The sequence below is a fragment of the Humulus lupulus genome, chromosome 3 (genome assembly GCF_963169125.1).
Source record: "Humulus lupulus chromosome 3, drHumLupu1.1, whole genome shotgun sequence".
Lineage (NCBI taxonomy): Eukaryota > Viridiplantae > Streptophyta > Magnoliopsida > Rosales > Cannabaceae > Humulus > Humulus lupulus.
This window is the reverse complement of record NC_084795.1, coordinates 8,165,800-8,188,612: the sequence shown is the minus strand read 5'-3', so window position 1 is coordinate 8,188,612 and position 22,813 is coordinate 8,165,800. Positions and strand designations below refer to the sequence as shown.

At 39.8% G+C, this 22,813-nt stretch overlaps 3 protein-coding genes across 4 annotated transcripts; 2 read left to right on the top strand and 1 right to left on the bottom strand.

Moving 5' to 3' along the window:
- The first annotated feature begins 15,858 nt into the window (after positions 1–15,858).
- Positions 15,859–18,080, top strand: LOC133823595 (uncharacterized protein At2g29880-like). The gene is made up of 2 exons (XM_062256459.1): positions 15,859–17,359; positions 17,511–18,080. Exons 1-2 carry the CDS (start codon positions 17,009–17,011, stop codon positions 18,078–18,080), a joined length of 921 nt encoding a protein of 306 aa, XP_062112443.1. The 5' UTR covers positions 15,859–17,008.
- LOC133823596 (uncharacterized) lies at positions 16,091–16,701 on the top strand. Its single transcript, XM_062256460.1, has 2 exons — positions 16,091–16,166; positions 16,250–16,701. Exons 1-2 carry the CDS (start codon positions 16,091–16,093, stop codon positions 16,699–16,701), a joined length of 528 nt encoding a protein of 175 aa, XP_062112444.1.
- Positions 17,585–21,132, bottom strand: LOC133821991 (transcription factor ORG3-like). Of its 2 annotated transcripts, XM_062254180.1 has the most exons (4): positions 20,746–21,132; positions 18,980–19,357; positions 18,824–18,858; positions 17,585–17,718 (listed from the first exon to the last, which is right to left on the bottom strand). In XM_062254180.1, the coding sequence occupies exons 1-3, from the start codon at positions 21,085–21,087 to the stop codon at positions 18,841–18,843; spliced, it is 738 nt and encodes a 245-aa protein (XP_062110164.1). In that variant the 5' UTR covers positions 21,088–21,132; the 3' UTR covers positions 17,585–17,718; positions 18,824–18,840. The 2 variants fall into 2 exon arrangements, with proteins under 2 accessions (XP_062110164.1, XP_062110163.1); XM_062254179.1 differs by lacking the exon at positions 17,585–17,718 and having other exon boundaries at positions 18,660–18,858.
- Positions 21,133–22,813: the final 1,681 nt, after the last annotated feature.

Genomic DNA, 22,813 nt, shown 5'->3' with positions numbered 1-22,813 from the left:
AGTAAGAGCACCAAATGTTTGATGGAATGCCTATTTGCATATTTTAGATTTTTTTTTCGTGTAAAACAAAATGGATCGAATCTATATCATGAGTTTAAGACTTAACACATGTAATTTTCCTGGAGTGGCATTTTGAGCCATGTATTTTCCATTCTAATGAAAAAAGCATTTGATATTAATGATTATATATGGGCATAACTCGTTTTCTTGATTAAATGTGCTCTGAGTTAATCATAGCATTGATTAACACTTCTAGATTTATCCCATTACACATTTTTTTTGTCTTTTCATAGGACAAACCCAAGCAGTTTGAAGATTTTTCATAGGTCCCTAGGCTTGATATGTTGTACAGTACTAATGTCGAGTTATACACAAAGTGTGGTAATACAGGATTTATTTTTCTCTTTTGCTTACCCAAAATAAAATAAAATAGAAGAAAGGTAATATTGAATATGCAACTGTTACTTGGGGCTAGCTCAAGTGGTTGGGTGTGTGGGAGGGGAAAATGGCTAGTTCAAATGCTTGAAACCTGTTGACGCCGTTTTTCGGCAGCAGTGAAAGAAGAGCACGTAAACAATAATCAGTAATGGCCAACCAAAATATGATAATACAACACAATTTTTTACGTGGTTCAGAAATTAAATCTGCCTAGTCCACGAGTCTTTCTTATTAAGACTTAAGAATATCTCTGAAAATCCTTCAAGGATGAATTCTCCAGAGTTTTCCTCAAGATCACAAAAATTCGGTCCTTTACAATGGTGTATGACCTCTCTATTTATAGAGAAGGTTGTAGAATACTATCCCACATATTTCAGGTAGTTACTCTATATTTGCAAATAGATTAAATGGCATTAAATGCCTGCAATCCGATGTAAAAGGAAACTTCCCCTGAAGACCAAGGGGCGTATAATTAATCAAATAATATCCCCTGATTGTAGGGGATTTTCAGTAATAAATGTAGACCGTGTCTTGCTATTGATGACTCATTAGGATATTCAAAGTTATTATCCTATATCACCAGGGCCATATTCTCCCAGGTTTCTTACTGACTTTCGAGCTATGACATTTCCTGAGGCCACATGGCTTCGAGCACATACTCGCATCAGGCTCGAACCTCTTGATCCGAGGTCATCCCAGAGAGCAGATGCACCTCAAGGCCTATCTTCGAGCTCGTGAGGATTTCGAGGCTACCATCTTCGAAGTCGTCTCTGCTTCGCAGGCTCATTGTTTAGACTTCGAACATATTCCAGAATTTACGAGTTTACTCATTATGAATCCAGCTTTCGAGGTCACAATCCTTACCAGCTCGAAATCTGGGTATAACATCTTGCCCCCTCAAAAGTATCTGTTCGAATCCTATGAGAAGGAAACTTTTGAACTACCTTCTTCAGGAACCGCACCGTCACATACTTGAGAATGGACACGTGCTAGTTGAGTATTGCTTATTCAGGGTGCTCGAGTACCTTGGAAATCTGCCCACGATCATTCGTCTGCACCTTTTCGGTACCATCATGTCATCAATCCCTGCCCGTTGGATTTTATGAGGATTCTGGCCAATGACTCAGATCAATCCTTTTTATCATTTTTTTTCTATATATATAAGGTTTTCTTCTTCCTCTTATTTTACACACATCAGAGGAAAGAACAAAAACAAAACCAGAGAACTCTTCTTGGGAACTTCTTGCTTGTGCATGTTTTCTCAGCCGAAGAAGTAGAGGACCTCCAGTTTGTTCGAGACTGTGTGTTCATACTTGCAGCCTCTCCTTCAATCAACGATTTCTCTGCAATCACCATTATTGTGTAAGTGTCCAATTTTTATTTTTCCTTATACCCGTTTCTGTTCATATTGTTCTCATTATTTCTGTGAGTGTACCAGTTTATTTTCTTAGTACCATACGTTAGGGAATTTTTGACCGAGAGGCTTTCACGTTTTAAGTCTCCATACTGGGATTACATCACTGATTTCATACCCAGTTTTGGTGTTTGAGCAAGATCTCTTTTTTCTGGGTTTTAAAATTTTAAAAGACGTATCTTGCACACCAAGATATTTGGGTGCAAAACCTTGGTTTTGAAGAATGCACGATACCTAATGTTACCTTTTCTGAATAACCGCCACCTTTTTTCCTAGATAATTCAGGATTTTCAAAAGGTTATGCCCACTCTCCTCCTTTTTCCCGTAGAATACACGTTCTGACTCTTTAATAAGGGTTTTAGTTTCGAACTCGCTTCGTTCATAAGCTTCGAGCATGGCCCTCACCATTTTTTCTTTCTCGCTAGATGTCACAGAATCTGGAAAGACGGTGGGGGTCGTTGCTGGCAATCCCTTACTTGCCAAAAACCCCGATCCCGAAGTCGCTGTTTGCTCAGAATCAACGTCGGATTCGTGAGCACAACCTCGCGCGCGAGCAGGAGGATATTCGAGCTCATTATCGCCGCCAAATAGACGAGGTCATAGAGAAGAAAAGGAGGATTCTTTGAGAGGCCATTTATCCAAAACCTAACTCAGGGCCCAGGCCGATCCCACTCGACCCTGTATTAAAGGTCACCATCGCGTATAGTCCAGAAGAACTCCAATTTTCATTGATGGGGGAGCCTTCTTCCTCGCAGACGAGGAGAGAATTCTTTGAGGCCGAGCACTACTGGAGCACAGTCACCTCAATAATTCAGGTAACTGACATCCTGGCATTACATGGCCTTAGGCTGTCAAGCTCCTTAAGATGTCAAGCTCCAACCTCTAGTGAACGAAGCTGCCATGCTCCAGGGGCTGGAAACCCTGACAGTAAGCTGAGGTATGCGGCATGGAGCCAGGAACACATGAAGGCAGGAGCGATACTGCCTTTGAAGTCTTTCTTCAAGGACTTCACGAACTTTGTTGGGTTGGCCTCGTTCCAGCTCAACACCAATTCTTACAGGGTCCTGTCAGCCCTAAGGTCGTTATACCACGAGCTTAAGTGGGAAGGACCTTCACCATAGGAGATTTTATATCTCTTTTGTCTGAAAAAGCAACCCCTCCCGAGCTCAGGGAGGAGATGGCTTCTACTATCTCTCGAGCTATCCCAAAGAGAAAAAAGTCTTCGAGGACCTCCCTAACCATCCTCCAGACTTTAAGAAAGCCTTCTTCTGGACAAATGGCCTGTCCCCGTCTCGATGCTACTCATTCAGGCGGATTCGTAAGTATTCCAGCTTTCTTTATCTCTATGCTCGGGCTTTGGTTTGTAGGCTTGTACTTAGTTAAAATGTGTCTTATTTTACAGCCAATTTTCACTGTCCTACCCCCGACGTCACGATGAAGGAGCATAGAGAGACCCTGCTCCAACTCCCTTACGGCCGGAGATCTCTCTCGTACCTCTTACATGAGAGTAAGCTCCGAGCATGAGGGCTTTTAGGTGATGGCCAGTCCACCTCGGACTGGTCCAACAAGAAGTATGATCATTGGGAGCAGGTGCCTTTGCCCACAGGCATTCTCCCCCCGAGGAGAGAGGTGAGGCCTCTACCTCCAGCTCGTCGAAGGAGTCCACCATCGGGGAATGAGGCTAATGACGAAGCCTCGAGTTCAGACTCGGATGAAGGTAAAGTCATCCTTACCTCGAGAATGTGGTCCCCCACCTTATTAAAGCATAAACCCGATAGGTTAGTTTCATGCCTGTATGATAGATACCACTTCTACATATGGACTTGGGTAGACGATCGAGTTCATAGGTTTGATAGTTGGCTCGGGAAGTATGACACCATGTACAGTTCAAACGAGGTGTGGAACAGGATAGCTGTCCAATATGGGACCAATGATTATAGGAACCTTTCGAGGTTGACGCCCACCTATAGGGAAGGTACTCCCCCCGCCTCTTCTGAAGATGGGGGAATTTCATGGTCCCCGAGCTCTAGTTCGGGGGAGAGTTCCAGTCAGGTTTCTTCTATCACTGCTTTGTTTATCTATGTGATTTTGAATCACCTTATATACTATTCCCTCTTTTTGTTATGGTTCACATTGTGGTGTGACTGTGCAGGCAAGATGGACTCCGACTGCGACAACGTCATCGAGAGTGGTGGAGCCAAAAGGAGCAAGCGTCCCAGGGTGGGGTCGCGAAAGGGGGACCGACCTGCCAAAGTCCCCAAGAGGACCGAGAAGACACCTCCTCCCCCAACTCCGCCTGTTACCAGTTCCCTCACGGCACCGACTTCGCAGGTCGGTGCCTCCACTGTGGTACCGACTTCGCAGGTCGATGCCTCTATCATGACCGGGCCCCAACTTCCTGTAATGGTTCGGTCGACACTCGGTCCACCTCCTAGAAAGCCTTCTGCTTCTCGAACTCAGAAGCTATCAGTTTCTACCCACATGGACGCGTATGTGATTGACAATGCCGCTGGGTCCCATGGGTCTACGCTGGTCTCAGATGTTATGTCCCGAATCGGCCAGAGCTTTAGCAGTCTCGAAGCTCCTCAATGGCAATACTTGAACAATGCTCGAGACTGCACTGCCCTCTATGAGAAGAGTATCGAGCTTGCTGCCGCGGTAAGTTTCCTTCTACAGTCCTTCTACTTCTTAGTTATAATCACACAGTCCTGGTGCTATTGATGATTTCTACTTTTGTCAGTCTCTTGCCTTTACTGCCTAGCTCAACTATAAGTTGAACAATGAGATCCATTCGAGCAAGTCTTATGCTCAGGAGGCGAAGGATCTCGACCTCAAAGCAAGTGATGACCTGAAGGCAGCAAATGCAAAGCTTGATGCAGGAGCTAAGGAGCTTGAGGCCAAGGCATCCGAGCTTGGGAAGCTGAAAGATAGGCTCGAGGAGCTTGAGAAGAAGAATTCCAAGCTCACAGATCTTGAGAAGGAGAACGCTCGGCTCCAGGAGGCCAACAAAAAGCTCGAAGAGGAAAAGGCCGCCACCTTTGATATTATTGAGGGTGAAAAGGCTCGTCTCCTTGCTGAGTATAAAGAGAAGAAGGACCAGGCGGTTGATTCGGCCGTGTACAAAATGTGGGCCAACAACGAAGACCTGGATACCAGCTTCTTAGGCCCTCACAAGGCGAAGCTTCTTGATAAGTGGAATGTTCGGCTTGAGGCGGAAGAGGCTGCTCGGGAGGCCGCCTCCGAGGGAGCTCGAAAGGATAGTCATGCTATTCGTTCTGAGGGGTCCGGTGCTGCTGATGCTGAGAAGGCCAAGGAGGGTGCTTCTTCTTGAATCTGATTTCGGGGGAAATCCTATCTTGGGGCTGTGTCCCCTTATTTTTTGTAATCACTTTAATTTATGCCCGTAGGGCTGATACGATTTCTTTTTATATTAATATATATGCTTTACATTTCTTGTCTCGAAATATTTTGCACATTTTATATTAATGAATCATTTATGTTTATTTATTCATACAAACATAGTTTGGATTTAGGCTCGAAACTCGACGCATTCATGCATCGTTTGCTCGAATTATCCGCTTCCGATGTCGTTATTTATCAAGGTCGGACATTACTTTAACCATGAACTCGAATGTATTTGTATGGTGTGTAATATAAACGGTCTAGTTATACCCTATTTCTTAGTCACTTTTTCTCGTCCTCGGATGTTTCTCCGAGGTTATGAGTTCGAAACTATTTTCCCATAAGATATTCCAGCCTTAATCTATACTTATCTCGACGTAAGCTTAAATTCCAACTTGTCGATTAGTTCTAGCTGGTTTGTTCCAAACCTGTTAAGGTCGTGTCTGGTTTGTAATCCATACACTTATATGTTTTAGACAATTTGGTTGTGTCCAAACTATCTAAGCTCGCGCATTTGGTTGTATCCAAACACTTGTATGTATTTGATAGTTCGGTTATGTCCAAACTATCTAAGCTCGCGTATCTGGTTATATCCAAATACTTTTATGTTTTTGATAGTTCGGTTATGTCCAAACTATCTAAGCTCACATATCTGGTTATATCCAAATACTTTTATGTTTTTCGTGTATGTTATTTTATTTTTTAAGTCGATGGTATATGTACCAATGATGCCCCCTTAATATCCTATGAGTGTGACCATAGGTTATTAAATTAAGAGAGATTGCAAAAATAAAAAGAAATAACATATTGAACGAAATAGATCCTTGTTTAATGGAATTCGAAAATAGAAAAATTGGTAAAGATAATCAATCATGGTTACAAGCCACACACTTCCTATACTACTGATAGTAAGGTCTAAGGTGTTCGCCATTCCATGCTCGCGGTACCAGGCTCCCGTCCAATCACGCAAGTTTGTACACACCGGATCGGATGACTGACTCTATCTGGTATGGTCCTTCCCAATTCGGTCCGAGTACACCAGTTGCTGGATCTCGTGTCGCCAAGAATACGCGTCTTAACACCAGATCTCCCACACCGAATTTTCGATCTCGAACCCTCTTGTTGAAATACCTGGTAGCTCGCTGCTGGTAGGCAGCGTTCCTTAGCTGAGCCTCGTTTCTTTTTTCTTCAATCAAGTCTAAGGTTTCTTCGAGATGAGTGTGGTTTGAGTGTTGGTCGTAAATTTGGGTTCGGACTATTGGAATTTCGACCTCAATAGGCAACATAGCCTCACATCCGTATGCTAGAGAGAACTGGGTATGTCTCGTTGAAGTTCGAGCAGTGGTCCTATAACCCCATAGGACTTGGGGCAATTCTTTGGGCCAACATCCCTTTGCTTCCTCCAACTTTTTCTTTAATGAACTCTTAAGAGTTTTTTTTACAGCCTCGACCTGGCCATTCGCCTGAGGATGAGCCACTGACGAAAAACTCTTTATTATTCCATTATTTTCACAAAAGTTGGTAAACAAGTCGCTATCGAACTGGGTCCTGTTGTCGGACACAATCTTTCTCGGCACCCCATATCGGCATAAAATGTTCTTTACCACGAAGTCAAGGACTTTTTTGGAAGTTATGGTTGCCAACGGTTCAGCTTCCGTCCACTTTGTGAAGTAATCCACCGCGACCACATCATATTTTACACCACCTTTGCTAGTTGGGAGAGAGCCAATGAGGTCGATTCCCCATACCGCGAAAGGCCATGGGGATGTCAACATGGTCAGCTCGGATGGTGGAGCTCGAGGAATCGTGGCGAATCTCTGGCATTTATCGCATTTCTTTACATATTCGAAAGAATCTGACTTAATGGTGGGCCAAAAATATCCTTGGCGTATGATTTTCTTGGACAGGCTATGCCCTCCAGTATGGTCTCCACAGAACCCTTCATGAATTTCTTCGATGATCCTCTTGGCTTCGGGTGGAGTTACGCACCGTAGTAATGGCATGGAATACCCCCTTCTATATAGCTTACCGTCCATCATGGTGTATCGGGGAAGCTGATACATTAGCTTTCGAGCTTGGTTCCGGTCTTTTGGAAGGACACCGGTCTCGAGATATTCCACTATCGGGGTCATCCATGTTGGCCCGGACTCAATCATACATACATCTTCCTCCTCCGGCTCGTTAATGCTAGGTGCCGAGAGGTGTTCTATGGGGACAACGTTCAGTTCATCATTCTCTGTGGAGGTAGCGAGCCGAACTAAAGCATCTGCATTTGAGTTCCGTTCTCGGGGAACCTGTTCGATTGTATAAAATTCGAAACACTCCAATGCGGATTTTGGTTTTCCAAATAATCTGCCATTCTCGTGCCACGAGCTTGGTATTCTCCTAGGATTTGGTTAACAACGAGCTGGGAATCGCTGTGGCAATGTATTGCTTTAGCTTTGAGCTCCTTGGCTATACGAAGCCCCGCCAGTAAAGCCTCATATTTGGCTTCATTATTCGACGCTTTGAAGTTGAATCTCAGGGCAGAATGAAATCTGCTTCCTACGGGGGTAATTAAAATGATTCCTGCCCCCGATCCATTTTCATTGGATGAGCCATCAACGTATAGTTTCCACAGCTCGTGGGCTGGGGTTATGACTTCTTCGTTGGTCATACCAGTACATTCCACTATAAAGTCCGCCAACGCCTGCGCCTTAATGGTTGTCCTCGGGTGGTAGGTGATCTTGAAACTGCCCGAGCTCAACCGCCCATTTAAGAAGTTGACCTGAAGCCTCCGGTTTGGACAAGACTTGTCGAAGTGGTTGATCAGTCAACACATGGATGGGATGTGCTTGGAAGTAGGGGCGGAGTTTACGAGATGAATGAATTAGACTAAGCGCTAGCTTCTCCATCAGGGGGTATCTCGACTCTGCCCCCAGTAATCTTTTACTGATGTAGTAAACAGGTCTTTGTACCTTATCTTCTTCTCGAACGAGCACTGCGCTTATTGCGTGTTCGGTGGTGGAAAGGTATAGGTACAATACTTCTCCCATTTCAGGTTTTGATAAGATTGGGGGTTCGACGAGGTGCTTTTTAAGTTCCTGGAGTGCCAGCTCGCACTCCTCTGTCCATTCAAACTTCTTTCCCCCTCTCAAAAGGTTAAAAAACGGGAGACAACGGTCCGTAGACTTCGAAATAAACCTACTCAGGGCCGCCATCCTGCCGGTCAAACTTTGGACATCCTTGTGTCTTCGAGGTGAGGGCATGTCAATCAGGTCCTTAATCTTGTCGGGGTTAGCTTCTATTCCACGAGTGTTTACGGTAAAGCCCAAGAATTTTCCTGATGATACCCCGAAAGTGCACTTCTGAGGATTCAGTTTCATGTTATACTTTCGGAGCACGCCAAAGCACTCTTTGAGGTCATCAACATGGTTATCGTTAAGTTGAGATTTGACAAGCATGTCGTCAACATAAACCTCCATGTTGTTGCCTATCTAATCTGTAAACATCATGTTCACGAGCCGTTGGTATGTGGCCCCATCATTTTTTAGCCCGAATGGCATGACATTGCAACAGTATAGCCCCTTGTCCGTTATGAAGCTCGTATGTTCTTGGTCGGGGGCATGCATGGGAATCTGGTTATATCCAGAATAGGCATCCATGAAGGACATCAGGCCATGCCCCGCCGTGGCGTCCACGAGCTGGTCAATCCTTGGTAACGGAAAGCAGTCTTTCGGGCAAGCTTTGTTGAGGTCTGAATAGTCAATACAGGTCTGCCACGTCCCATTGGGTTTTGGGACTAACACCGGATTGGCTACCCAATCAGGGTAAAAGGCATCCCTAATGAATCGGTTTTCCTTTAACCTGTCAACCTCCTCCTTTAGTGCCTTCTTTCTATCTTCGTCCAGTTGTCTTCGCTTTTGTTGCTTCGGAGGGAAGCTTTTCTCTATATTCAGCGCGTGGATAGCTATATTCGAATTTATTCCCACCATGTCCGAGTGCGACCACGCGAAGACATCCTGGTTCTTCTTCAAAAAGCAAATTAGCTGTTATTTTATCTCATCTTGGAGGTATTTTCCAACCTTCACCTTTTTTGTGGGGTCAGTTTCCTTGAGCTGAATTTCTTTGAGTTCTTCTAAGGGTTCGAGGTCAGCTTTTTCCTCAACCCTCGGATCAATCTCTTCATCAATCTCTAAGACCGTCCCATCTTTGTTTTGAATGATGGCGAGTGCTTGTGCGCTCGTCTGTTTCTTTCCTCTCAAGGAGATGCTGTAGCACTCCCTCCCAGCTAATTGATCTCCCTTTAATGTCCCGACGCCGCTAAGGGTTGGGAACTTAAGGGCCAGATGCCTTACTGATGAGACTGCCCCCAGCCTGACCAGGGCGGGTCTCCCGGGCAGAATATTGTAGGCTGAAGGTAGATCCACTACCACAAATTCCATCATCTTAGTTGTTGAGACTGGATAGTCTCCTAAGGTTACAGGGAGCTCGATGGAGCCCATGCAGGCGGTTCCTTCTCCTGAAAAGCCTTATAAAGTAGTTGCACATGCTTTCAGGTCACGAAGGGAGAGTCCCATCTTCTCGAGAGTTGCTTTATAGAGGATGTTAACTGAGCTCCCATTGTCTATAAGAACTCGGTGGACCCTCTTATTTGCCAGCTGGAGAGTGATGACCAGCAGATCATGGTGAGGAAACTGAACATGGGACGGGTCTTCCTCAGTAAAAGTGATTGGTTGGGATTCAATCCTCTGATTTTTTGGAGCTCTAGGTTCGGGTTCGTAAGGAGACCCGTCCCTGGTCTTCAGCTCGTTAACATATCTCTTTTGGGTATTTCTGCCTGTTCCTGCGGGATGAGGCCCTCCCGAGATGGTTATCACATCCTCTCCATCAATCGGCGGGGGCCTATCCTCTTCCCGAGTTCGGGAATTATTGTTTTGTGTGGGCTACGACGCGGTTACTCTCTAGTTCGCGGTCGCCTGATTAGTACTCTGGTTCTTGACATATTGTCTAAAGTAACCTCTCGAGATCAATCCTTCGATCTCGTCTTTCAGTTGTCGACATTCATCGGTAGTATGCCCGGTGTCTCTGTGAAATCGGCAATACTTGCTTGAATCCCTCTTGGACTTTTGATTTCTCATCGGGTTCAGACGCCTAAAGGGGACCTGGTTTTCATTAGCCAGGTATATGTTCTCCCGAGACTCGTTGAGCTCGGTGTACACTCTATACACGGAGAAATATCTCTCCCCTTTCTTTTTCTTTCCTCCTTCGGCTCAGGGTTACTTCCTTCGTTCTTTTTTCTCTTGGAAGGGTTTTCCACAGCAGGCTTTGAAGCTCTTGGGTCCGCCGAGGTTGAGGCAGAGTTTACGTTTATCGTTGTAGTTTCGGGCTGGGAAGTCACGTTAAGTGTCGACCTCGCTTCCTTTACATTGACAAACCTCTGCGCTCATATATTAAACTCGGTCAGGGACCTTACCGGTTTTCTTTGCATATCGTCCCAGAGGGCTCTTCCTGGCATTACCCTGGCCTGGACAGCCATTAAGTGTCCACTGTCATCCACGTTCTGAGCTCGGGCGACTTCCAAGTTAAACCTTGTAAGGTAACTTTTTAATGTTTCGCCTGGTTGTTGCCGAACATTAGTTAGGGTTGACGCTTCAGGTCGAACCCCCATCATGGCTTTGAACTGCTTTTTGAAGTCCTTAGACAGCTGCTCCCAAGAGGTTATTGAATGTCTCTTATATTTTGCGAACCAACTTTTAGCTAGTCCTGTCAATGATGCTGGAAATAACATGCTCTCATTATGGTGTTGAACGTACTCAGATGACTATATGGATTGGTCTTTCCCTCGAACGTCGGGACGTGAGGGATCCGAAACCCTTGTGGAAATGGTGTGTTGGAAATATGGGGAGCAAACGGTTCAAGCTCCTCATCAAAATCTTCATATCGATCATGCTCTTGCTCGTTTTTCAAAAGCCTAAATGCCTTTTCCAACTGATCGATTCTCTCTTGGACTGGGTCCGCGAGAGGCAAAGTTTGGAATCGGTTGTCGTCGATCACAATTCCAGGCTCGCGTCTCCGTAAAGGATCTTTACGCCTATTCAGGCGATCCCTCAGGTCTGGATTTATCAGGTCGACATTACCCCGACTCTGATTCAGGTGTTCTCGCAAGTCGGGGCGATTTCTGCGGCTTCCAGTATTCTTACGACCTCGGTCATGCTTGCTGACCGACCTGGTGTCTCCAGAATCGTTGCTAGTAAAACTCGTCGCATAGTTATTTCGAGATGGATTCTTCCATGCCGCCTCATCTCCGCCGTGCGAGACCGGGATGTTTGACTTCTTTCTGATGGGGCGCCTCTCCGTTCCTGGAAAGTTTCCCCATTTCCTTGTCTCTCTTCCGCACACCTTTCTCCCTGCTCTCGAACTGGTTGAGCATTCCTGCAAGGGGGTGAAGGATATCTTATTGGTGATGGCGGGAACCGTATGGGCGATGGTGGCTGCCACCCATTTCACGACCTAGATGGTCCGGAGTTTTCCCGAAACGGGTCGGTTGCGTGTGGTGCATTCCCAGGGGCATGAGTCCGAGCCTCTGCAGGGGCTCGGTTGTTCTCAGTTCCCCCAGGTGCTTCCACAGGTGGATTGACCGGGGCCCGAGTTCGAGTACTCCTCTGGGGCCTAGGTGGAGCAGATGGCTCTGTGGCTGCCGGAGGTTGAGCTAGCCTCCTTGTGGCAGCATCTTTCCGTGGACGCCCATGGGATCTACGGGGAGGAACGTGTACGTCCCTTGGAGGAGGGGCTTGGTTTTCATGTGGAGGCGGGGGCTGAGCCACCTGCGCCTCTGCGGCTATCCTTGCCAACTCCTCATTCCGTTTGTTGGCCTCCGCCAACTGCTGTTTCAGTTGCCGGTTCTCGAGTTCCACTATAGGAACATATCGCTCAGGATTGTAGTACATATCCTCATCTCTTGGGGGAGGAGGTGGTCCCCTAGAATCGGAGGATCCACTCCTTTCTTCGACATCCGGGTTTTCCATCGGCTGTTTCCTAGGACGTCTTGGATAATTCTCTTCAGGTGTATTCTGATTATTAGTGGCCATGACTTTTTCAGGAATGAATGCTTAAGGCTCTCAATGAAAGCACCAAACTGTTGACGCCATTTTTTCGTCAGTAGTGAAAGAAGAGCACGTAGACAATAATCAGTAATGGCCAACCAAAATATGATAATACAAACACAATTTTTTACGTGGTTCAGCAGTTAAATCTGCCTAATCCACGAATCTTTCTTATTAGACTTAAGAATATCTCTGAAAATCCTTCAAGGATGAATTCTCCAGATTTTTCCTGAAGATCACAAAAATTCGGTCCTTTACAATGGTGTATGATCTCTCTATTTATAGAGAAGGTTGTAGAATACTATCCCACATATTTCGGATAGTTACTCTATATTTGCAAATAGATTAAATGGCATTAAATGCCTACAATCCGATGTAAAAGGAAACGTCCCCTGAAGACCAAGGGGCGTATACTTAATCAAACAATATCCCCTGATTGTAGGGGGTTTTCAGTAATAAATGTAGACCGTGTCTTGCTATTGATGACTCATTAGGATATTCAAAGTTATTATCCTATATCACCAGGGCCATATTCTCCCAGGTTTCTTACTGACTTTCGAGCTATGACATTTCCTGAGGCCACATGGCTTCGAGCACGTACGCGCATCAGGCTCGGACCTCTTGATCCGAGGTCATCCCAGAGAGCAGATGCACCTCAAGGCCTATCTTCGAGCTCGTGAGGATTTCAAGGCTACCATCTTCGAAGTCGTCTCTGCTTCGCAGGCTCATTGTTTAGACTTCGAACATATTCCAGAATATACGAGTTTACTCATTATGAATCCAGCTTTCGAGGTCACAATCCTTCCAGCTCGAAATCTGGGTATAACATCTTGCCCCCTCAAAAGTATCTGTTCGAATCCTATGAGAAGGAAACTTTTGAACTACCTTCTTCGGGAACCGCACCGTCACATACTTGAGAATGGACACGTGCCAGTTGAGTATTGCTTATTCAGGGTGCTCGAGTACCTTGGAAATCTGCCCACGATCATTCGTCTGCCATTACACATTTTTTTTGTCTTTTCATAGGACAAACCCAAGCAGTTTGAAGATTTTTCATAGGTCCCTAGGCTTGATATGTTGTACAGTACTAATGTCGAGTTATACACAAAGTGTGGTAATACAGGATTTATTTTTCTCTTTTGCTTACCCAAAATAAAATTAAATAGAAGAAAGGTAATATTGAATATGCAACTGTTACTTGGGGCTAGCTCAAGTGGTTGGGTGTGTGGGAGGGGAAAATGGCTAGTTCAAATGCTTGAAACCTGTTGACGTCGTTTTTCGACAGCAGTGAAAGAAGAGCACTTAAACAATAATCAGTAATGGCCAACCAAAATATGATAATACAAACACAATTTTTTACGTGGTTCAGAAATTAAATCTGCCTAGTCCACGAGTCTTTCTTATTAAGACTTAAGAATATCTCTGAAAATCCTTCAAGGATGAATTCTCCAGAGTTTTCCTCAAGATCACAAAAATTCGGTCCTTTACAATGGTGTATGACCTCTCTATTTATAGAGAAGGTTGTAGAATACTATCCCACATATTTCAGGTAGTTACTCTATATTTGCAAATAGATTAAATGGCATTAAATGCCTGCAATCCGATGTAAAAGGAAACTTCCCCTGAAGACCAAGGGGCGTATAATTAATCAAATAATATCCCCTGATTGTAGGGGATTTTCAGTAATAAATGTAGACCGTGTCTTGCTATTGATGACTCATTAGGATATTCAAAGTTATTATCCTATATCACCAGGGCCATATTCTCCCAGGTTTCTTACTGACTTTCGAGCTATGACATTTCATGAGGCCACATGGCTTCGAGCTTGTACGCGCATCAGGCTTGGACCTCTTGATCCGAGGTCATCCCAGAGAGCAGATGCACCTCGAGGCCTATCTTCGAGCTCGTGAGGATTTCGAGGCTACCATCTTCGAAGTCGCCTCTACTTCGCAGGCTCATTGTTTAAACTTCGAACATATTCCAGACTTTACGAGTTTACTCATTATGAATCCAGCTTTCGAGGTCACAATCCTTACTAGCTCGAAATCTGGGTATAACAAAACCAGTGTTGCTGAAAGAAGCAGCAATGAACTATAAGCAAGCATGCATTGCTTAAAATTTAAATTGTTCCCCATACAACACCAGAAGAGAATATATCAGAGGAGGAACAAAGCTTGAATCTGCATGTAGATTAAGTCATAATTTATTAATTATTCATATTTAATTGAATGAATCAACTTCAGCTAAGTTTTGTTTATAGTTTAGTTAGTCAACACATTTTGTGTACATGTATGTAGCTTAACAGAAGTTATCAAAGGGTAAGGTTGTTTATTACATTGAAATATAGCTTAATAAGAACAAAACTCATTTATAACCCGTACATGTATCCACACACATATGGGTGTATACACACATATATATATACATATATATACACTACATGGAGAGAGAGAGAGAGAGAGAGAGAGAGAGAGAAAACATGTATTTAATTAAAGATTTCTGTGATTTATTGGCCCTATAGCTTTCACTTTGATAATTTTGTCAAGACAATTATTTTGTTTAGAGTAATCAGTTATTCAGATTTCTATTTATCATCAATTGTGCTTGTGGGTCATGAGAAATTATGTGTAGGTCATTGAGATGAATGATAATGATTATGAGTTTTGATATTTTTATGAGATTTTTTGGGTTGGTTTGAGTTTGTATATGAACAGGGAATTTGACATCAATAATTCCAATAATTAATACTTGTGGAGTTTGTATATGGTATTTTTCTGGATGCTTATTTCTTAACAGTGCGGATGCTTCTTTTACCAATAATTAACACTCGTTGAAGTGGATGCTTCTTTATATATATATATAGTAATCTATTCTTATTTCTTTGTCTAAGTTGTGCCTGTTGTTTATAATCTTCTAGGTGAAAAACTGATTGTTGGATTAAAAATTTTATTTGCTTGATTATATTCATTGTAGGATAATAGTTCGTTTAACTGTCAGTGAGAGACAAATTTTGAGAAAGAAGAAGATCATGGCTCTTTATTTGCATTGGATGAATGTGTTGCATGTAGTGCAGTGGTTTTTCAAATTATGGGAAAAAAATATTGTACATGGTATTGAATCAAGCTCTTTGGGAAGTCAATTATACATACTTGATGTTTTTGTCAATAGGCAAATTGTGCATTAAATAGCTTATGAGAGTGATGTCATTTGTTTTGATCAACTAAGGATGAATAGGAAAGCATTTAGCAATTTATGCATAATGCTTGAAACTAGGGGTGGGTTAAAAGCATCTAAATACTTGCAAGTAGATGAGCAAGTGGCCATGTTTTTACATGTAATTGCTCATCATGTGAAAAATAGAGTCATTAGATTTCGATTTATGAGATATGGTGAGACTATTAGCAAGTTTTTCACAATGTGTTACATTCAATCATTCGACAACATGGAGCGTTATTGAAAGGACCTGAACCGGTTGTTGAAAACTCAACAGATGAAAGGTGGAAATGGTTCAAGGTATATTATATATTACTTGAATTAAAAATCACTACAAATTTTTATTTGTTTGAAATACTAATAAAAAAAGTTTGTTTATTATGTGGTAGAATTGCTTAGGGGCACTAGATGGAACTCATATTAGAGTGAGAGTACCTATGGCTGATAAACCAAAATATCGTACTCGAAAAGGTGAAATAGCTACAAATGTCTTAGGTGTATGCTCCCAAGACATGCAATTCATATATGTGTTACCTGGATGGAAGGCTCTGCAGCAGATGGTAGAGTTTTACGTGATGCCATACGTAGAACAAATGGTTTGTGTGTTCCAAATGGTATGCTTTGTGTTTTAGATTATACATTTTTTTGGATAAGTCATTTAGGAGACAACTTAATTCTTATCTTTATTTTATTTTAGGTCATAATTACCTTGTAGATGGTGAATATACTAATTGTAAGGGATTTCTTGCTCCATATCGAGGCCAACGCTATCACCTCAACCAATGGGAAGATGGGAATCCTCCCATAAATCCACAAGAGTTTTTTAATATGAAGCACTCATCTGCTAGGAATGTCATTGAGAGATGTTTTGGTGCAATTAAGAATCGATGGGCAATTCTTAGGAGTCCATCATTCTATCCAATAAAGACTCAAAACCGAATCATTTTAGCATGTTGCTTGCTTCACAAGTTTATTAGGAGAGAAATGCCTACTGATAATATTGATATGCATCCAGAGAATGAGAGTGATAGTGGAGACGAAGAAGATAGCATGGATGCTGATGGATCCATAAGAAGTATTGAAGCTTCTGAAGGGTGGACAACATTTAGAAATCATTTAGCACTTGAGATGTATAACGAATGGAGATAACATAGAAGAGCAAGCTAGTTTTTTTTTTTATTTCTTAGATTAAATGCACAATGATTGTCTAGGTTTCTAAATTTGGTTTCACTTGGCTATGCCAATTCATTTGACTTTTTGTGTAATTGACCACCCCAAAAACTTATATCGCTTGCTTTGAAATGGAAAATTTATCTTTAAATTTATGTTTTGTTATTGGTGTGTATATCCATTCACTTTTATTTCTTTATTGCTGGCTATTTGTTTCTTTTTCATTCAACTACAGTATTTCAGCTTTAGTTTTTAGATTTACAGTATTTTGATACCTTATTTCAGCATGGAGACTTCAAAAGGAAGAGGTCCAGGACAAAATAAAAGATTTTGGAGCGAAGATGAAGACAAACACTTTGTTGAAGCACTTATGGAACTGAATAATGAAGGGAAGTTTAAAGCTGAAGGAAATTTCAGGCTCGGTCATCTTAGAGCTCTTGAGATGAAATTAAAGGAGCGGATGCCTGCATGTGATATACAAGCTAAGCCACACATTGAGTCTAGAATGAAGACTTTGAAGACTCATTTTCAAGTGGTTCATGAAATGTTGACTGGACCATTTTGTAGCGGATTTGGGTGGGACAACGACAGAAAAACTGTTACTGCAGAAAAGTCAGTGTGGGAAGCATATTTGCAGGTACTCAAATAATAGTATTTGGTCTGCCATTTTGTTTATGATGTTAATGGATCCATAAGAAGGATTGTTTGCTTATGATGTTGATGGATCCATAACAAGGATGGTTTGCTTATTTATTTGTATCTGATTTTTTTATTTTGTATAAATGCAGAGTCACAAAGAAGCAGCCCCCTTCAAGATCAAGTCATTCCCTTGGTATGATGACTTATGTATGATTTTTGGCAAGGATCGTGCAACTGGAAAAAATGCAGAGACTGCAGCAGATGTTGTTGAAGAACTTCAAACTGAAGAAGAAAACACTACTCTTGGAGAAGATGATTTCAACTATGCTAACAATGTGGATGAAGTGCCATCTATATCTGTTTCAGATGCAACAAGAGGTGCTCAATCTCACACTCAATCAGATGGGTCTTCAAAGAAGAAAAGGAAAACTGTAAATCATGAAGAACTTTCAGATGCACTCACACAATCAGCTTGTATTATCGCAAGAGAAATTGAAAAAGCTTCTATTCGTTTGAGTAAAGCTATTGGTGAAGACATGAATGAAAAGCATATGCAACTTGGGAAAGAGTTAGAAAGGACCACTACACTTACCACAGCTCAATGTCATAAGGTAGCTCGCATGATTATGCAAGATAATGCTCTGGTTTCTTACTTTTTCAGTGTCCCAGATAATGAGAAGGATGAATGGGTGACACTTCTTCTTGATGGCTCTCTCTAAGATCATGTTTAGTCCACTTTTTTCAAATACAATTTGCAGGACAATTTATATTGCCTTTGACATTCAGTAGTATACAAATTATAATCTTTTGGATATGATGTAATGTTTTATGCTCATAATTTTGCAAACTAGATTGCCTTTGAGCATAGATCTGAGTAATTGGACATGAATACTTATACTATTTCTAGTGATATTTCATGTGCATGGACAAAGTTTGATCTCAGTAATCAAAAACTCTTTTGATTATTAGAATATAAATATGTTATAATGTTTAGTTTAACATTTTTATGCTATTATATTGTTTTATTTTTAAAAAATATAAAATACTGTTTAGTGATAATTAAAGTAAATTGCATTTGACATTAAAAAAATACTTCACAAAAATAAATTCTTATTGATAATTTTAATATTTTGTAGTGTTCAAAAGTGGAATTATTATGCTTAAAAAAAGTAGGATTATTAAATATTATTTTGTAAAAAAAGAATATGAAAAAAAAGTAACGTCATTGTTGGTAAATTTATATATATATTTAGTATGTTTATTTTAATTTATTAATCATATTTTAAGCACTTTGGGTATTTTTGTCCAAAATAAATTTATTCCATTCCATTCCATAGTCAACAAAACATAAGAATATGTATTCAATCATTGATTCCATTATTCTAACCAAACAATATAATCACATTACCTTTCTTATTCCATTCTATTACTATTTCTATTCCTATTCCATTGTTTTCATTACCTCCAACCAAACGCCACCTAAGAGTCTACTACCACCTGCATATACAAAAAAGGAAAATGTAATCGAATATATATAAAGATGATTTACTTATTTATATAATTTGGAAGAAAAAAAAAACAGAGCAGAGAATTACAAATTAATTAAAAATATCAATACCTGAAGATGTAAATTATGGAAGACCCTCCCTCTAGAAGACTCAAATGATGAAGCATGTAATAATGAAAAGCCATCACTCTGAAAATTATGCAACATTTGAGATAATTGTTTGTTGTTGTTGTTGTTGAGTTTATATGTGGATATTTGAACTGCAATTTCTTTCTCATTGAGTTGAGTTGCTGAAATTGAAGATAATGAGTTTGGAGCCGTGTATTTTATTTTGTCTACTTTTTGGAAAGTATTAGTATTCCCTTGCTGCCTCGAATTAATCCTTGACAAAAGCTCTTCCCTTTTCCGAACTAGTTCCTCCATTTCTTCTTGTAGCAGTGGTACGTACTTCACCACACGAGATACTGTAGCTGGAATACTCAACTTTTTCTGTACATATAACGACAATATTTGTTGCATTATTATTATTATTTTCTCAAACAATTTGTTACATTATTATTGTCAGCAAACTTTAATTTAATTTGTAGAAGTGACACTAATTTCAATCATTAATTCCAGATTAGCTGGCCTAAAATTATACATGTTTAGTAACACTTTTACTTTTAGCTGTATTTTTTAATATAAAAAACAAAATATTTATTATGTAATTTGAAAATAAAAATAGAATAACATTTATAAAAAAATACTTAATTGCTTTAGGAAATTAAATAATATGAGAATGAAATAAATGAGAGAAAACTGAGAAATACAGAGACTTCATAGAGATAAATATATATATATATATTTATATATCTATATATATACACTAGAGAGAAAAAAAGAAAAAGAAGAAAAGAAGTAGAGACAAGAGAAATTGAAGTGTGGGAGTGAGAGGAAAGATAGTAAGAAGTGAGAGCATGAAGAGAGAGTAAAAATAGGGAAAATAATGAAAAAAGAGTGAAAAAAAAGGAAGATAATAATAAGAAAAAATGGGTTGAGAGAAAATTAGACTATTCAAAAAAGAGAATTGCTTTGGGGCATTACTGGTGCCCAACACTACAAGTAGGTGGCATACCGTTATTGGTGCAATTTAATATCGGGTCCTACTTATTTGAATTTAATAAGGGTTATGGAGTATTGTTAATCAATCATGAGGCGACACCTCATGTGGTGTTGGGCACCTTAAGGTGCCCAAATAGCAACACTCTTCAAAAAAGGGTTACACTGCTTGACACACAGTTTGATGCATTAGATGGATAAAAGTCTATGAAATTGGCCAATACATGCGTGAGAGTATGATGAAAGAGAAAGTAAGGCAAGAAAGATGTAAAGCAACGTGAAATGTAAGAATGATGAGAGCATAAAAAATAATACAAAATTTGCATTCAACCATTTTGTTTTTAAATAACAAAAGAGTATTTAAAAAGGTGTTATCAAACTATCTTTATTTTTTCTAGAATACTTCTGATCTTATTTGAAATTTTGTAAATTAATATACAGTGACCTGAATCTTTTGTTTTCTTATTCTTATAGTAACGTAGAGCATCGAAAATACTTCAATTAAATATCGAAGTAAAATATTTCTCTTACAATGACAATAATAAGTATACTCCATTAACAACTCTTTAAAAAAAATAGATAAAAGTTCTTCTAATTGTGAAAATATAATATATCTTTATATTTATATATATATATTTATATGATCTTGAGGTAGCCTAAGTATTAAATATCTTTATTATTTCATTATTGAGAGAAAGTGATTACAAATTCTCAAGAGAAAAAGAACAACAAAAGCAATGGAATAAAAAGGACCATAGTTGAAGTTGGTAATTACGTACTGTTTGATCTGAAACTGGAAGTAGGGCACGGAGAGAGGAATACAAATCGTTAATCTTCTTTCGACGATCGCGCTCACTAGCATTGTGGTTGAGCTTCTTGACCATGCGCAGATCACTGTTAATGGTTGCAGTGGATGGCGTGGTGGAGGGATCAATCTCAAATTGATAATGATCGGACGGTACTGGTGGAGTGGGGAAATTAAGAAATAATAGTGGTGATGATGAGTGTTCTGAACCAATGTCTTCTATCATGTCTCTCAATAAAAAGTTATTATTCTGATCCTCTAAGGACCCTCTCATGGTGTACATGTTTGAAAACAGAGGAGGAGATAACGCTAGCATTGTGAGGCTTATTTTGGTATTGTCAAATTTTAGTTTTCTAAGAAATTGATATGATCAACAACTTGTATAACCATATATATATATATATATATAATATAGTTAATACTTCAATTATGAAGATTGAAAGAGATGTTTCAACTGCTCCAACTTTGGTAAGTAATTCACTCTCTAAAATCACTTCGATTATTTTTTTCCTTTTCTGAAAGAACTACTTCCAATATACAATAATTAATTCGCTCTGCCATTCAAAGAATATTAGTGTAAATATATTCCAAGCTACAACTATAATTTTTTTTTACCTATTTTTGTACATCACCGGCCTTTCCACTTATTGATAAAGACTAACAATTGATGTCACGTAGATAATTAATCAAATACCTTCTTTATTTATTTAATATTATTACTGAGTAGTTTTTGTTAAAGAAATAAAAAAGTGAATACGTTTTAATTTCCAAATATCTTAGAAATTATGAAAAACATTTGTAAAATTATGAAATTTGCTAGGTAGAGTTTAAAATTAGTTTTACTTTTTTATGTGGAAAACTAAATACAACCGAAAACAGTCCATAAAAAGAGATCCAACATTATTTTTTTATTATCTCTATATACAATTATAGCCATGAGCAGCTTTTCTATACGAACGAAATTTGAACAGCCATTAATGTAACAAATAAATTGACCAGAGATTAAGAAAGAATCCACTATGAATTTTGTACCGCACGATTATAAACCGATATATATTGAAAAAGCATCTAAAATCTCAGCAGCAAAATAAATCAAATATAATCTTTTAAGTAAAATTCTCTATATACAAATAAACTTTCTTTATATAATATTAAATAAATCTATTAAGACCAACAAATGATAATTATCCCACCCCTCAATAACCAATTTAGAAATCCCACCACCGTAGATTTTAGCATTTTTATAAATTTAACTTATAAAATAAATACAAACTCTCTTCGTTGCCAAACAATTAGTGACAGCTAAACAAATGCGTTGGTCATTATCCACAGAAAGTGATGACAATTTTCTTCTTATTATTAAATTCTTCTGTCAAATTAAAGAGAAGTTGTTTATCACTAAAGTGTGTGAAAAATAGACTGAATTCGTACGAGAGAGGTTTGCAAGTTTAGTTTGCCCGTGGTGAGCATTGAAAACACGTGACTTTATAGGCTTTAATGCTAACGTGCTTGTGGAATAACTCTCCTTCGTGTGTCATGCGCACCCTTCTCATCCACATTTCAATAGATGAATTTATAAACAAATAACTTACTAACATTCTTTTGGTTGACATTGAATAAACCACACTACTACGAAAAGGGGATTTCTTCGTCACTTTTAGGCTGGATAACATTATTTTTTGTGAATTTTGCAACCGATGACTATCTATACGAAGAGAAAAGGCGGTCTAAAAAGAGACGAGATAGAGTAGTAGCCTTTCTCATCATTTGTTTACATAAGGCGAACACCAATCACACGGTAATACGGCATTATATGCCGTGAACAGCATATATATAGCTCCAACCCAATTGCAAATATACCCCCATTTAGCCGTTTATGAACAGTGTCACGGCATATATGCCATGCATTGTTCACACGGCAATTTTTTTTTTTTTAAGATAAATATATTTATATCTTTTTTATATATATATATATTTATATATATAAACATATGAGTATTATTTGGGTCTATATTTTATGGTGGGTTTTTTAAATTATAAAT

Bases quoted from the DNA above. Each gene is read 5' to 3' on its own strand.
- LOC133823596 (XM_062256460.1), top strand. From the start codon at position 16,091: ATGGAAGGCTCTGCAGCAGATGGTAGAGTTTTACGTGATGCCATACGT. The intron at 16,167-16,249 runs GTATGCTTTGTG...ATTTTATTTTAG, and splicing joins TGGTTTGTGTGTTCCAAATG to GTCATAATTACCTTGTAGAT.
- LOC133823595 (XM_062256459.1), top strand. From the start codon at position 17,009: ATGGAGACTTCAAAAGGAAGAGGTCCAGGACAAAATAAAAGATTTTGG. The intron at 17,360-17,510 runs GTACTCAAATAA...GTATAAATGCAG, and splicing joins TGTGGGAAGCATATTTGCAG to AGTCACAAAGAAGCAGCCCC.
- LOC133821991 (XM_062254180.1), bottom strand. From the start codon at position 21,087: ATGCTAGCGTTATCTCCTCCTCTGTTTTCAAACATGTACACCATGAGA. The intron at 19,358-20,745 runs GTACGTAATTAC...TTATATGTACAG, and splicing joins TTCCAGTTTCAGATCAAACA to AAAAAGTTGAGTATTCCAGC.